Source organism: Balaenoptera borealis (assembly GCF_965194805.1).
Source record: "Balaenoptera borealis genome assembly, chromosome: 15".
Lineage (NCBI taxonomy): Eukaryota > Metazoa > Chordata > Mammalia > Artiodactyla > Balaenopteridae > Balaenoptera > Balaenoptera borealis.
In genome coordinates this window covers 71,535,604-71,550,552 of record NC_138871.1, presented here as the reverse complement: position 1 = coordinate 71,550,552, position 14,949 = coordinate 71,535,604, and the positions used below count along the sequence as shown (strand labels likewise).

General features: G+C 44.2%; 1 protein-coding gene across 1 annotated transcript in view; it reads right to left on the bottom strand.

Annotated features, from left to right (window-relative positions):
* Positions 1-497: 497 nt before the first annotated feature.
* Positions 498-14,949, bottom strand: part of HADHA (hydroxyacyl-CoA dehydrogenase trifunctional multienzyme complex subunit alpha) — a 48,079-nt gene continuing 33,627 nt past the window's right edge. The window contains exons 12-20 of the mRNA XM_082356880.1: positions 12,356-12,490; positions 10,086-10,257; positions 6,982-7,068; positions 4,096-4,236; positions 3,613-3,681; positions 2,627-2,822; positions 1,810-1,924; positions 1,109-1,254; positions 498-1,021 (exon numbers count right to left, since the gene is read on the bottom strand). Of these exons, the coding sequence (XP_082213006.1) occupies positions 876-1,021; positions 1,109-1,254; positions 1,810-1,924; positions 2,627-2,822; positions 3,613-3,681; positions 4,096-4,236; positions 6,982-7,068; positions 10,086-10,257; positions 12,356-12,490 (1,207 nt within the window). The 3' untranslated portion in view covers positions 498-875. The remainder of the gene's footprint in view (positions 1,022-1,108; positions 1,255-1,809; positions 1,925-2,626; positions 2,823-3,612; positions 3,682-4,095; positions 4,237-6,981; positions 7,069-10,085; positions 10,258-12,355; positions 12,491-14,949) is intronic.

Sequence of the window (14,949 nt, the reverse complement as noted above, 5' to 3'; positions counted from 1 at the left end):
GGCGGCGGTGGGTCACACGGGATGCCTGTGATCGCTGTGCAGGTGTCGTCCACCTTTTGTGCCCTGGGGCAGCCAAGACGTGCAGGACACACTGGCCAGGAAAACGTCACCTCCTCTGCTTAATGCCAACGTTCCACAAACATCCTGAGGTGCGCACATGAATGAGTCACACCAAGGAAAGAACTGAGTAAAACTGTGCAACGGAAAGGAGTCTTTTATATGCTGGCCCTCCACACCTCTCCCACTGTTCTGCTTAGCCAGGGCCTCTTCCCCACTGTAAGCAGAAGCCCAGCCAAAGCATTTAAATACAGTTGGTTTAAAAGGCTTTAGGCTCATAAAATCCCACTTTCCATCAATGCAGTTTCTCTCTTAAGGTGCTGCCCCAGTACATTCCTACCCCGAAGCACAGGGCTTTATTCCAGCTCACCCCTTGAAGGAAAGGGGGTTAAACCACAAGGGCAAAGACAGAAGAGAAAGCAGTAGGCAGGCAGAGAAGCTGATAGTGTTTGGTTTTTACTGTTAAGTATTTGGCTGGGTGCAGAACTGCCCTCACCACCATTGGCCACCACTGGTCTCCTGGGAGGAACAGGCAGCAAGGATGGCTCCAGGGACGCTGCTACTCTGGGCCTCGGGGCTTACGAATTCGTGAGCACAGAGGGTTCCGCCTTCCAACACGAAGTACAAACTACTTCACAGCCAGACTTCCCTGGGAGGGAGAGATGCCCACAGCTGAAGGCACTTTAATCAAGGCACACACCCAATGCCAGAATTTGTTTTCCTTCTGGTTACTCTGATAAACCTAGACGCCACTCTGTCGAGAACCAGCGCTGCCGCGGCTGGCATTAGTGGGTGAGCGAGCAGGGTTCAGGGCCTGCTCACTGGTAGAACTTCTTGTTAGGGCGGCTGGCATGGTCCATAAGCAGCTGGCACGGGGTGAACTGTTTTCCATAGGCAGCCTCGTACTTCCGGAGCCGGTCCACTATCTTCTGAGCGCCATACAGATCCACAAAGCGGAAGGGCCCTAAAAGGAGAAATAGGACGTTGTTGAAGGAGAAGTGAAACGAGCTCCGGGATGAAGCGAGCTGCCTTCCTGACTCGCAAGACCGACCTCCAAGACAGGGGGGGAAGCCAAGCCCGAAGACCGCGCCGATGTCTCCCTCTGTAGGCGTGGCCAAGACCCCTTCCTGCAGGCACAGGACAGCCTCGTTCACAAATCTGGTCACCAGGCGGTACTGGATGTCTTCGTCCGAGGAGCTGCCAACAGGGAGAGACATTCAGGGAGGCGGAGGGTAAAAGGGGAGGACGCAGGCGCCCCAGTGCAGAACGGGAGTGAGGGCTGGTGCTGCCGGAGCTCCGGGCCAGCCCTAGTGAACCTCCAACTCTAGAGAAGGTGCTGCCCTTGGAAAAAGACAGCAGAGGGCTACTTGTCCTAATTAACCCGAAACCGGGCACCGAGAACAGGGTCTGGCAGGGTAGACGGTACCTCTTGACATCAGCAGCTGCTGATTACAAATGATAATAAACAGTGTGGAGGTGAGCAGGCCTAGGAGAACCGTCTTTCTAGTTGCTCTCTGGGACCCTCAGAGGGAAGGCTTCCCAAGGGGTCTTCCCAAGGCTGGGCTGCAGTCCTTATCCTGAGGCCTGGTAGAGGACGAGGTGGAATGTGGAAGGGCAAAAAGTGTTAAGCATCAGGAATGTTCTCTCTGGTCACGTATGGTGATCATAACAAAAATGATGGTAGAGGGTCCAAGAAGCTTTGGGCTGGTGAGAAACACGCTTCTGCACCAATAGCCCCTCAAATGAACTTACACATCAGGCTGAGAAGGCATCTTCAGACCTGCCAAAACACTGTGTATGTCAGAGTTCAAATTCTTATTCTTCACACCCTCCTGGTAGATGTAAAAGCCCTTCCCGGATTTGCGACCTAAAAGAAGCAAGAAAAGGGAACGTTAACAAATTCTCAGAGCCCGGGCCTGAGAGTTCTCTTCTCTGCTAGTCTGTTATAAAGCTCTAGCCTCTTTTCCGTATTGCTGAATTTGTAGATCTAGCCTACTCTAGAAATTGGTGTTTGTCAGAAGAGTTGGCAGCGAAGGAAAAAAGAGCTTGTGTTTCCTGGAGCTTGGAAATCTGTGTATCTGGGTAGGAAAGGCCAGGTGGGTGAGTTTTAATGTCCAGGTATGCAACACCAGGCCCTAGGATGCCCAGGTCCTAGTGTTGATTTTGTTGCTACTTTGCCGAGAGAGAAAACCACCTCTCTGGTGGGCCTCAATTACATCCTTTACTTAGAGGTTTACTTCCTCCACAAAGGTGGTCAGACAACATTGAAAGCCTGGATGCAATGCTCCCGCAGTATCACGGGTGTAGTAGATGCCTTGGGCAGGATGAAATGCCTGTCAATCTTGCATAGCCTGGGCAACGGCAGAGCCTCAGGAGGCCAGAGTTCTGCCTTTTGTCCATGATCTACAGGCCCAGCCTAGAAAGAGGTGGTCATGAAACCATTTTTAATTTCCCTATGACAGTGGGCTCTATGTTTAGAAACACTCTTCCACATGGGCCTTCTGCAACTCTTTGGTCTCAGGAACTCTGTCACGAATGATGCTAGTTACGTTTCTTTGCGGCTACTCACCCAGGAAGCCCTTGGATATCATCTGCTTCAGCACTTCTAGGCTTCCACCTGCAAACCGCTCCCCAAACACTTTGCCTAGATTTTCTGCTACGTGTTTTGCTACATCCACGCCAACTTCATCCACCAGTGTAGCAGCGCCCACAGGAAAGCCAAAGCTTGTGGTCAGGGAATCCAGCTTCTTAGGGCCAACTCCTTCCTGGATGGGAAGTAAAGCCGGACCTCAGGGGAAGGCCGTCCCAGATTCCCCGAAGGGCTCCTTGTGCTGCCCTCACAAACGGCCTTGTGCAGCACCCACTTCTCTTCTGGGTGCCGCCTGGCCAGGCCCAGGACTGGGACTGTTTCACTCAGGGAAGCACAAAGAGGCTTGGGAGCCACAAGGGGAAAGTCTGAGCCTTTCCTAACCTACAGAATTTTAAGGAAGTCTAGAGATGAACAAATTATTCATTTCCTTTTTGTTTGCAATCCTGGATCTCAAGAATAATGAGATTCCACGCCAGACAGGGCTAAGTTTCCCGATGCTGAGAGAAGAGACGTTGCCGAGGAGCAGTACTGTAGAGTCCTGTGATGCCCAGGTCTGGTAAGAGCCCAGTGAGGAGTGGCCACGCCCTTCCCGCCAGTGACCGACCTGTATGGCCACTGGAGAGGTCTGCGTGCAGCAGAAGCAGGTGTAGCACCAATCCGACCAAATGGGCCCTGTTCCGGAAGGGGATGCAGAAACCGCGCACAGAGCATGTCGGAGGCCTTTGGCTCACTGGAGCAGGGAGGACGCTAAGGGAGCAGAGCTAAAATTCTGCCCATCTTAGTGCAGTGTCAGCCCATGACTTCCCAGCCCTGTGTGGAAAGAGAGGGCACCAAAGGGCCTTCTTGGAGGAGAGCCAGGAGTCAGCGTATTAGAAGGAAGCCGGCTCCTCACCTTAACATTACCAGTTTGGAAAACTAGTTTAAAGAGTGGAAGATGCCTCAAACATTCTGAGATCGATACCAACCTGGAGAATTCTGATGACTTCAGACATCATGGGTGCGAGGCACCTGGTGGTATAGAAGCCAGGTCCGTCCTGCCAAGGGAGAGAATATGAGCTCATGGGCCCCTCAGTTGTGGGCACTTCCCAGGTCAGAAAGCGGTCTCTCTCCCCCGGAAGCCACTTCAAAACTCAAGGTGATTTATAATCTCCATCAGAATCCTTAATATTAAACTGCAAGGGAAGCCATAGCCAGGGGCAGCCTGGCTTGAATCCAGGAGCACAGCAGACAGTCTCACAGTCATCTGAAAGGTCTGGAATGGCTGGGAGAACCCGCCATATCCCAGACCCTGACTCAGCGGTCCACCACTGTCCATACCATAGACCACCAAGGGGAAATCATGTCAAAAGCTGGTATATTTAAACTGAAGAGTTACAAACAAACCTGGAAATATAAGGAGGCTTCATAGAACCTTTCTGAATCTGCTGCTCTGACACACAGCTCCTTACCTTAACCACAATGATGACCTTCCCCTGTTTGAGACCAACTTCTACAGCAGAAGCAGTTGTGTCCTTAGAAGTTTTTGGAGTTGTGATAATCTCCAGCAGCTGCATCTTGTCCACAGGAGAGAAGTAGTGCATGCCAATCACCTGGCAAGGGGGGACAAAACACCGACAGATTTAAGAACTCTGAGAGGGGAAACTAATAGCATTCTTTTTTTTGCTTGGAAAGCACTGCAGAGAAAGGCGGTTGTAATACAGGAATACTGCTTGGTGCCGTCAAGTGGTTTGGTTCCATGGTTCTTTGATTAAAAGTCCAGTATGTTCAGGGGAGAGCTAACTGGAATTCCATCTGCTTCTAGGGCTTTTCACTAAGGGCAATGGATCCTACCAACAGTTAATGCCAAAATCGCAGCTAAAGGCCAAATTAGATTTACTGGGGAAGAATGAATGAGGGTTCCATTTATATTAATGATGTTGATGGTTTGGGTGAGAGGGTCCACTTTTTATGGGGTGTGGGGGGAGACAGGCAGAAGAATTACTTACTATGCTGGACTGTCAGAGATATATTTGGATTTTACATCAATGCGTCTCACCACCAGGATACTGTCGGCCCTTCGTATCCACAGATTTCGCATACACAGGTTCAACCAACCGCAGATCCAACTGGTTGAATCAGATTCAACTGGTCTGACTCCTTGGATCTGAAACCTGAGGATACAGAGGGCTGCCCGTATTCACTGTACTACACTACTTTATATAGGGGACTTGAGCTTCTGTGGATTTTGGTATCTCCTGGTGGTCCTGGAACTAATCCCCCAAGGATACCCAGGGACGACTGTACTGGGTTTAAATAACATTTCTCAACACTCAAATTCCCTCAAGGCTCATTAAACCAGTGACTCTCAAAGTCAAGTACCCAGACCAGCTGCACTAGCATCACCTGGGAATGTCAGAACTGCAAATTCTCAGGGCCTCCCCAGACCTACTGAATGAGGAACTCCAGGGGGCAGGGCCCAGATCTGTGTTTAAGAAGCCCTCCAGGTGATTCTGATACATGCTAAAGTTTGAGAACAGCCTCATTAAGCTAACAATTAGATAGTCTTCACAACTGAACTGTGAAAGAAGTCTATCCATTAATTTATAGTTTTGCCTCCACTCCCCATTTTAGCTATAAGGTATTAACTAATATCTGCCACTGACTGACTGCTTACTATCCACTATTCATTAACACATTTATCATTTATCCTTTATATTTAATCCACTACAACTCTGTGAACTAGTCAGTCTAATGACCTAGATGAGGAAGAAAGACATCAGGAGGTTAAAATTAGTAGCTCAGGGTCAGTCAGTAAATGGCAGAGTGGGATGCCATCAAGGTCGGCCTGTCTCCACAGCCTGCCCACTTCCCGTTGTGTAACACACAGGTCACTTGCATGTTACATCAACTTATCAATCCAAAAGTTGCTTCTAACCTCTAAATTATCCTTCTACTTATGTCTAAAATACTTAAAAAGACAGGACCTGATTCAGACTATACTCCTGAGCAAAAGGAATTAGCCTTTACCATGTATAATTTATATACAATAAAACGCACAGATCTTAAAGTGTTCAGTTTGATGAGTTCTGACAACTGTGTATCTACCCACGTAATCACTACCCCAAGCAAAACCTATCGACATCGTTCAAAAAAGCTGTGCCAAAAGGTGGCCAGCTGTGTCCTGGACTGCTGGGACTTTCTCAGTTGTAGCACTGGAGGGCCTGTGTCCTGGGCAAACCGAGAGGGTTGGTCGCCCTACTTGTGCCCCTGTGGCCTTACTCTTACGTGAATGACCTAGGCAAGCAGGTGCTAAAAGCCGCTCAAGGTCCCTGGGCGCGAGGACTGCTAAGCGTGATGCTTGTGCTGCTCCACGGGGGAGAGGAGAGGGTAGTATCCAAGGCACAGCAGCAGGGTCTCCTCCGCTGCCCTCCAGCGCTGAGGAGCTGCTGTGAGTGATTACGACGTGGCCAGACTGTCTACCTGCCATTACTCCGCGTTTGTGTCTTCCCTCAGCTGCCGCTTCTCCCCATGACCTCCTCCTGCCTTCACTGAACCTGCCTCTATCAGGCCCACACCACTTCTAATCTGCTGCGTGCTAGGGAACAAGATGATCTTCAGTTAGCAAGCTATTAAAATGGGAATAAAAAAATTTTCGTGTTTTTAGTACATGGACTTTGTATTAACAGTTTCAGCTGCTTAAAGGCCTTTTATATTTCCTGCCTACTTTTGGCTGGTTCTGCTTCGCTGAGGCTAACCGGCATCCTCCAGAGAGGTGAACTGTTTTATTTCTCCTTGAATGATTTCACTTGATCTCCCTGGTAGAGAGCAGAAGTCCAAAGACAGATTTCTAGGCATCATTCCAGATACTCACTGTAAGTGCTTCTACATCCACCCCTCTCATGTCCTAGGTAGAAGCTCTAAGCAAACCGGGGTGGACACATCCCACCACAGCCCCTGATCTTCCATTCCTGGATCTGGAGTTGGAACCAAACCCATCCCAGACAGTCACCAGAGTCTGCTCTGTAGCTCAAGTGTTATTTTGGAACATCTCTTCTTATTTTAGGGTCTATCTTTCAATACCCAATGTAATAAATGTAGGTTTTATAGTCTGAACCTGAATAATAATACCCATTAGGGATGCAAATCACCTATAAAGGTATATTTTAGTTGTAGTTCACTTGTTCCTGCATCTCACACTGGTCATGGTACTAGCTTTTTTGTGCCCAGTTTCTGGGACTACATCATCACCCTCATCCACTTCATAATCCATACCAGTCCCTTCTCATATTCTAAGCCTTCATCAATGAGCCTGAAGCAGTAAAACATTTCAGGGTTTTCCTCTGTTCAGAATTTACCTTCTCAGGTCTTTTACTGATAGCAGCAATTTTGCTGATTGGGAGAGCAGATGTGTTGCTGGCAAAGACACAGTGATCTGGAATCACCTGCAGGAGAAAAGCATTTAAGAGTGTGTCATGTAGGCCTGGGAGATTACTGAGGTCCAAAGCAAAGCCAATGAGTGACACTTGGGCCCCGCCCACCCTTCACCTTTGAGAGAACAAACCATAATGTGCATGCCTATTTCATGTTACACATGTGTTACTAAGAAATGGTACACCACTATAATTATATCTACAGTGCATGAATACTATTATCTATTAGCTTTATCAACCTGCAGAATAGTGTCTAATGGAGATTCTCTTAGCATTCTGCCCACAATCTCAGCTTATTCATATTTTTATTCAGATGCTTGGATGAAAAACATGGAAGGCACAGCTGTCAAATTTGTGCAAATCTGGGCAGGCAGAATCCTAACATCAGAGATGAGAATCAAGATTCAAGATACATTCAACACGCTGAAAAACTGAGTGCAAAATAAGATGAATTATAATGAGGATAAAGGTAAAGTACTGCATTAAGATTTTATGAAAAAGAAGAAAGAGAAAAAAATAACTGAGTAGGTACCTAATGGGCAAGACCTGGCTTGGCAGTAAACTTGTGTTAAAGAGCCCATGATTTTATTTAATCAAAAGTATAACGTGAGCCAAAAGTAGAGCCTGATGATCAGAAAGCTAACATAGTCTCAGGCTGCATTATTAATGGTATGGTGTCTAATGTCGGTGGTAAAATTCTCTATGAAGAGCAAACCAATGTCTCCAAAGATGGCTGGCAACAATCCTTCCCCTCCTTGTACATGTGTGTCTCTCCTCCCATCCAGAGGCACAGTCTCTTTCCCCTCCTCTTAAATCTGGGCTGGCCTATGACTTGCTTTTACCAATGGAAAGTAGCAGAAGTGACTCTGCCAGTTCCAGGCCTTGCCTTATGAAGTCCACTGGCTTCTGCCTTGCTCTCTTAGAAGCCAGCAGCCATGCTGCAGAGAAGCTCTGGCTCGACCACTAAGCGAGGACAGGCCACAGGGAGAGGGAGGCGCCCCAACCAAGCTTTCAGCTGAATGCAGTCCCACGAGTGCCCCCACTGGGAAGCCACGTGGAATTAAGGGCCAGCCGCCTCGCAGAGCCCTGCCCTAACTGCAGAACTGTGAAAAGGACATTGTTTTTGCGGTGGTTTGTCACACGCCAAGAGAACACTGAGACATGGTGAAGACAGCAAAGGAGACAAGCAAGACAGTGAGGGATCTGGAGACAAGGATTATGAAGATATCAAAGGAGTGAGTTTCTTTAGTTCTGTGGAGAGGAAGAGAAGTGAAGTTTTAAATCCCCGAGGAATACCACATGTAGATTCAGCTTTACCATTTTCCCGTAAAGAAAGGCGAGGCCAGGTAAGAGGATGGACTTGATGGCCTCCTAAAGGTCTTTCACTTGAAATTCTTTGATTTTCCAAATACAGATCTGTTCTGGACCTTGCTCTTTTCCACCCTTTCTGAAAAACTTTTTTGAGTATCTCCTACCTTAGATGATTTCGCTAGCTTCTCTAAAAAGGTAAAGGCCTGTGACATGTTACATAAATAACTACAACATACGTTAACACTTTGGATTTTACCTTTAGCAATAATCTTATTCTTTTCTTACTATCTGCTAAAAATTCATGATTCCCCGAATATCCTCCCTTTCCCCAGTCCATGGACTTCACGGACATATAAAACCCCTTTTTTTTTCTTTCTTTCCCTTCTCTTCTCCCTTAACCTTTATGTTTCAATGGGAACTACTGTATTGATTTGTTCATAGTCTGCACTTCTCTTGATCTGATCCCTCTTCTTTCTCTTTCTTTTCCTTGATCACTGGCTTCCCAACTGCTAAAACTAACAAACTTTTCTACACTCAGATACTCCTAAATCCTGATTTTCCAAAAGCAAATACCATCACCCAGTCAGGTGACAAATGCTCTTTTAGTGGTAAACGGCTCTGTCTGTTTTTGCCGCCCCTCAGTCTACCTTCCATTGGCCCAGCAGGGCCCCCAAAGCCCCGGGAACGTTGCGTCCATTTCTCTGCTGCAGTGCCACCTTGCACAGAGAGAACACACACCCACCCAGCTCTTCTGAATTCACTCCCTCAGCTGAATCTACATTACACTCTGTCTAAAGAAAAGATTTTGGAATGTGTGTTTCACAAGTGGAATCCAGCCCAAACTGAGTTGCTTGTCGTTAGTTTCTAAACCCTCCTTAGGTTCAGTCTTTAGTAGAGCAGAGATTGTCCTCCCATGGAAGAGAGTCTTAGGAGTACAGCCCACTACTCAAGACACCCCAGAATGTTGCAAAGTCAGTGCCATTTTATTTACACCATTTACTAACCTACACTCTGTTTATTTAACTATAGGCTAGTCGAGGCCCCGGTTCTACCTCCTGCCTGGATTACTGCCATCTCTTCTTTCCTTCTTTCCTCTTTATTCATACCACCCAGTTCAAGTACTTGTTTTGTTCATATCATCCCATCTCAAGAGTTGACTATGCACAGCATTTGGGCTCAAGACCAGAGTAGCACTTCCACAAAATGAGCATCTGAATCCTGCCTGGAGAAACTGTTTCTCCCTGTTTCCTCTGCTGCCTAGACCTGAATTAGTTTAGTTATAGCTTGCAGCCAACCAATAATGTCAAGATGTCTGGCTACAGTCCATGAGGTTATTTGTATGTTTGGGTGACTGAACTCCCATATAAGGCTAATGAACCCTGTGCTTAAGTTAATAAGCTACTCGTTTGCCTTTCCTTAGGACTTTGATTTGACCTTTATACACAGTGTGCATGGGTTCACATAAAAACTTACATTTGGGGGACACAGTTTTGAGGGGCGCAAGCCTGCTGTGTCCCCTTTTGCCTGGCAAAGCAATAAAGCTGTTCTTTTCTACTTCACCCCTCCAACAAACAAACAAACATACAAAACCCCTTACATCTGGGAATGAATGGCCCTATAAAAAGAACCACAAGTTTCCTATAGTTCCTTTAAAAAACCCTGTCTCTGTGTTCTCCACTCACAACACTAGGATTCAGTACAGCAGGCCCCTTACTTACCGCTTCTACTTCCTTGAGCACTTTGTGCTTAAGACTGAGGTCCTCAAAAACAGCTTCAATCACCATGTCAGCCTTTTCAAAACCCTGGTAATCGAGCTGCCCAGTCAAGTTGCTGAAAAAGGCGTCCCTTTCAAACGATGTTAGTGCTTTCTTCTTCACTTTATCATTCAGTCTAGGAAAAAAACACATTCCTAGTCAGAGGGGGAGAACAGGAAACTAACATTTACTGAGTGTCCATGGGCCAGATAGTGTGCTGTGTGTTTTTCACCAACTCAGTGAGGTAGCTCCCATTTTGAGGGAGCTGAGCTGCTCAAGGAGACTCAGAGGGATTTGTGGTCCAAGAGCGAGTTAAGGGAGGGTCCTAGGGTTCACACAGGTTGACCCCCACATCCATATTCTTTCTACTAAAAGATGCCTCTACATGCCCAACCTGCATAAATGGTATCACTAATAAAACAGTTAAATTTGCCAAGAGGAGTAAACATGAACACTAAAATGGCAAACAGGAGAGCAGCTCTAGTAATTCTCTACCTACAATAGCTCTAGTAATTCTCTACCTACAATAGCCAACACGGGTCCTAGACCACGAGTTTATACTTGCTTACATATCATTTTGTTATTCTGTAATTGTGATCTACCGGAGGACAGAGACCAAGCATTATGTCATATATTCTTAATCCATTTCCTGGTCAGTACCTAGTAGCACATCATATTGATTACATAAAATATTAACTCAAGGTTTCTTCTTCCCCATAGAGAGCTAAAAAGGATTCCTGCTACTCAGACACTTAACTGATTGTTTTTTATTGCCAAGGAAAATAGGCTCCCTTAGGTTTTAATCTGACTGCACTTTCAGAATAAACGACCTAGAATTTTCCTCTGAATGAAGAATGAAGCTACACCCCATTCACTAGTTTCCTTAACCAAAAGAAAAATTAAAGCCACAAGGTAAGTTCAAAGAAGTAGTCAGTTTAAGTCTCCAAAGTATGGATTCAAATATCCTGGTTTCTGACAACCGTGTCAGCAGTCAGCAAGCAAGATTCTTGTGAGAGTTCAAAACATTATTAGTTGCTCTAATTCTAATGCCTAATGAAACTATTCCCGAGAGAACAAGAAATATGTACGTCCCAAGTCAGCAGTACAGGGAGGGGCACTCACCAGAGCCCGATGTTTCTAATGCAAAAAGGGAAACCCGGGACAGCTGGATCCAAAAGAGATCGAGGGGGAAAAGCTATTTTAGAGCAATTTCTCATTTTGGTGACTGTATGAAACTCTGGAAACGCTCGCGTGCTGGTCTCAGGGCAATGGTGTTATCGAGCACATGCCATTTTGGGGGGTCAGAATCTTTTACTACAATGCCTTGCTATCTTACATTAAGACAGTTGCTATCTGCCAACATGATTAAAACTGCCAGGTCCTGCACAGTATTATGGTAGCAATATATGAGCAGAAAAGGGGTAAAAACACACTTAAGCTACATAATCCATTTAAGAAACAAAAAAACTAACTCAACTAAAAGTCACGTGCAAGACCATCAAAGCTCAGCCAGCCTTAGACAGTCTATTACATTGGAGCAGAGAAATGAGCTGAAACAAATTCCCAGTTTGGCCAAGTTGCTGCTCCATTCTTCCCCTCTGCAAAACAGGCAGTATGTGTGTGGGGTGGGGGAGAGGAGGGAGGGACGGGCAGGAGGGAGAATAATATTCCCTGTTTATTAATTCAGAAGTAAGATGGAGACACAGTCCATAAGATCCAGATATTGTGGAGCCAAATCAGTTAACTGTTTCTCTATAGTAACGCCAGTCGAGAAATATGAGGTTCATGAGTTCTGATCCCAGCCCTACCTTCAAGATGCAGTTACACGTTTCCTCATATCCTTATCTCAGTTCTCTCTATAGACACAGTCATGCTGTTTCAATATTCTATAACAATACAGCAATTAAAATTCACAAACATGAGACTTTCTAGTCTGATATCAAAGTATAAACTATATGGCATTTAAAAACGTCTAATAGATAAGGTTTTCTCTTCTGCACTCAAAGACTACAGACTCCAATGATGTTAATGATTTATAATAACATTATCTGCAACAACCGCAAAAAAAAAAAAGAAAAAAAAGTGAAAGCAGGAATGAGCATGTCTAAAAAGCAAAGGAAATGAGACTTAACTATGGAGTATCCAATACAGATCATGTTCAGGAGAAAGGAAACTGTGACGGCAAAAACCAAAACACACGCTACTCTCCCAGCAAAGGCAGAGAGCAGGCTTACCCTTTGAACACTTGTTGCTGTCCTCGCCCCAGCGCGGCTAGCGTAGCATCCTTCAGTGTAGTCTGTAGGCCCTTATCCACGGAGACCTGGGCGATGCCGGCCCCCATTAGCCCTGCGCCAAGAATGGCGAGCTGCCTGAAAGGAAAGGATGAAATGACTTTTGGTATAAATCTTAATTAATTCAGTAAAAGTGGGAGATTGCCCAGGTCATCATCCAATAAATCAACTAAAGCAGGGACAACAATAAGGTATTTAAAATAATTTTTACCTACAAAAAGACATCTTTCATAAATGACTGATTTTCAAAGTTAAATGCAAAAATCCGTTAGGTCTACAAGAATTGGTCTACCCAAGGAGACAGAATTATACTGATCTTCAATCATACCTGAGATCACTGAAAACAAAACAACATGGATTACGCTTAAATTAACGAGTATTTTTCTTCAAACAAAAGCCAACTTGCAGTGATAAGCCTAAAGACTAATCTCTCTTCTTCCAACTACTTACTTGCTAGTGATTTTGCCATTTTCCAGTCATCTTTCATTTCTCTTGAAATCTGTGCCTTTCTCACCCCTTACCTGGATTGGTTCAAAAGCCTCTTGGATGGTTTCTTTGCTTCCAGACCTTATCCCTCCCTCAAACACCTCCATCCATGCACACTACTGCCTTTTCCACCCCTGAATTCCTCTTGAACTTGTCAGGACCCTTAAAATTTGGCTTACCCCACAGTATTTTGGAACAGCTTCATGTACATCATTTTTGTCTCCTCAACTAAATTCTAAGCTTTTTGAGGGACAGAGATCATGTCTGATGACTCTTTTTAGTTTTCCATAGTTTTGGAACAATATGCCATTTTCCCATAAGTAACTAAAAAAAATTTTCAGAACAACTTCCTTCATAAAAGAAGCCCAAGTTTACAACACTGTAGACCTAAACTAGAGTTGTTTCATTCATAACAATTCTGTTATAATGTTCAAAAATCATATTCAAGACCTGAAAAGGCACCCTAACTTCAATTCCTGGGAGTATCTTTCAAATGCATCTTTGTGATAATACACATTTTTATATGGTGAGTGTTAAGTACCTGGAGACCATGAAAAAATAGGGTAGAAAAACATAAAGAACAGGAGCTGAAAAAATTATTCATGTATTTACTGCATCAAAATTAAAAATTTGCTTGACAAATGACCCCACAAAAGTTAAGACAACCATAGAAGAGGAAGAAATTTGTAACAGGTACAGCAGACAAAGGATTACTACTGGGGAAATATAAAGAACACACATATCAATTAAAAAAGACAACCCAATAAAATGGGCAGGGGTTTATATAAAGCAATTCACAGAAAAAGAAAACAAATCGCCAGTAAAATGCCCAATTTCCCTAATAATCTGGGAAATGCAAATTAAAACGAATGTATTCTCTCCCCATCAGATTGGCAAAAATTTTAGAAGTAACAGTGAGGATGTAAAAAATTTTGTTCTTTCATGCATGGTTGATGGAAGTATATACTTTGTCCTATATAGGAGGTCAAATGTATTAAAACCAAAAATTGCATCTTCTACGACCCAGTAATTCTACTATCTACTCTAGAGAAATGCACTTATGCACAAGATGATATGCTGTGAGGAACAGTCATACGATGTTTACGATAATGAAGAATTGGAAGTCATCAATCTTTCAGAAGAAGATGAAAAGGAACAAGTTAACTGGTATGTACCCACATACATAGTCTCCAAGTCGTACCACTGACGAAAAAGATTATAGGATTCATACTGAAGGATCCCTTTTATATTAAAACATTCAAACCATAAACACAAAACATTCATCTAGTATTCAAACTTCCTTATAATAGTTTTTTAAAAAAGGAGATTAAGAATGCATTCTTTGCATAAAAAATTAATTTATAAAAAGAGAAAATACATAAGGAATTCAAATTATTATCCGAGGCAAGGGGGAAGAGGCCTAGAGAGACAGAAGTGGAACTATTACTGACAACTGGGAAAGCAGGAAGGGGGATGCCCTTTCTTCAACGTTCTTTATTAAATTTTCGGTTCAACCTATTCTGCCTTGCGTACCTTATAATTTATTCTTCATTTCTAAGATGATGTTACCTTTTCTTCAATTTATTTCCCAAGTTAGGTCAACTCTTACATCATCCTGTTTTTCTGCCCATTTAATTCTGAGTTTTTGAACTTTTGATTCAAAGTGATTCTTTTCTTATCTGTAAATATTTATTTAAGGATATATAATTCAAGTTTGGAAGCATTCTGCTATAGTGTTCTTTTGCATTGTGGTTGTTTTGGGGGGAGAATTTTTGTAAGCTTAAGTATTTTGATTCTCATTTTCTTACTTCTTCTTACATGAGTTTCACATGCATGCTGCCTGTCTTTTCTGTGTACTGGTGCACAATAACAGCTTCTCCAGGTGGTATTACATGCTATTTGCATATAACAGTAAGAGTTACATGCAGACCAGAGTAGGAGTCAGGAGTGGCTAATTAGCTTAAGAGTAAACATTTTATAATTTTAAATTTTTTAAATTAATTAATTAATTAATTTATGGCTGCGTTGGGTCTTCGTTGCTGCACACGGGC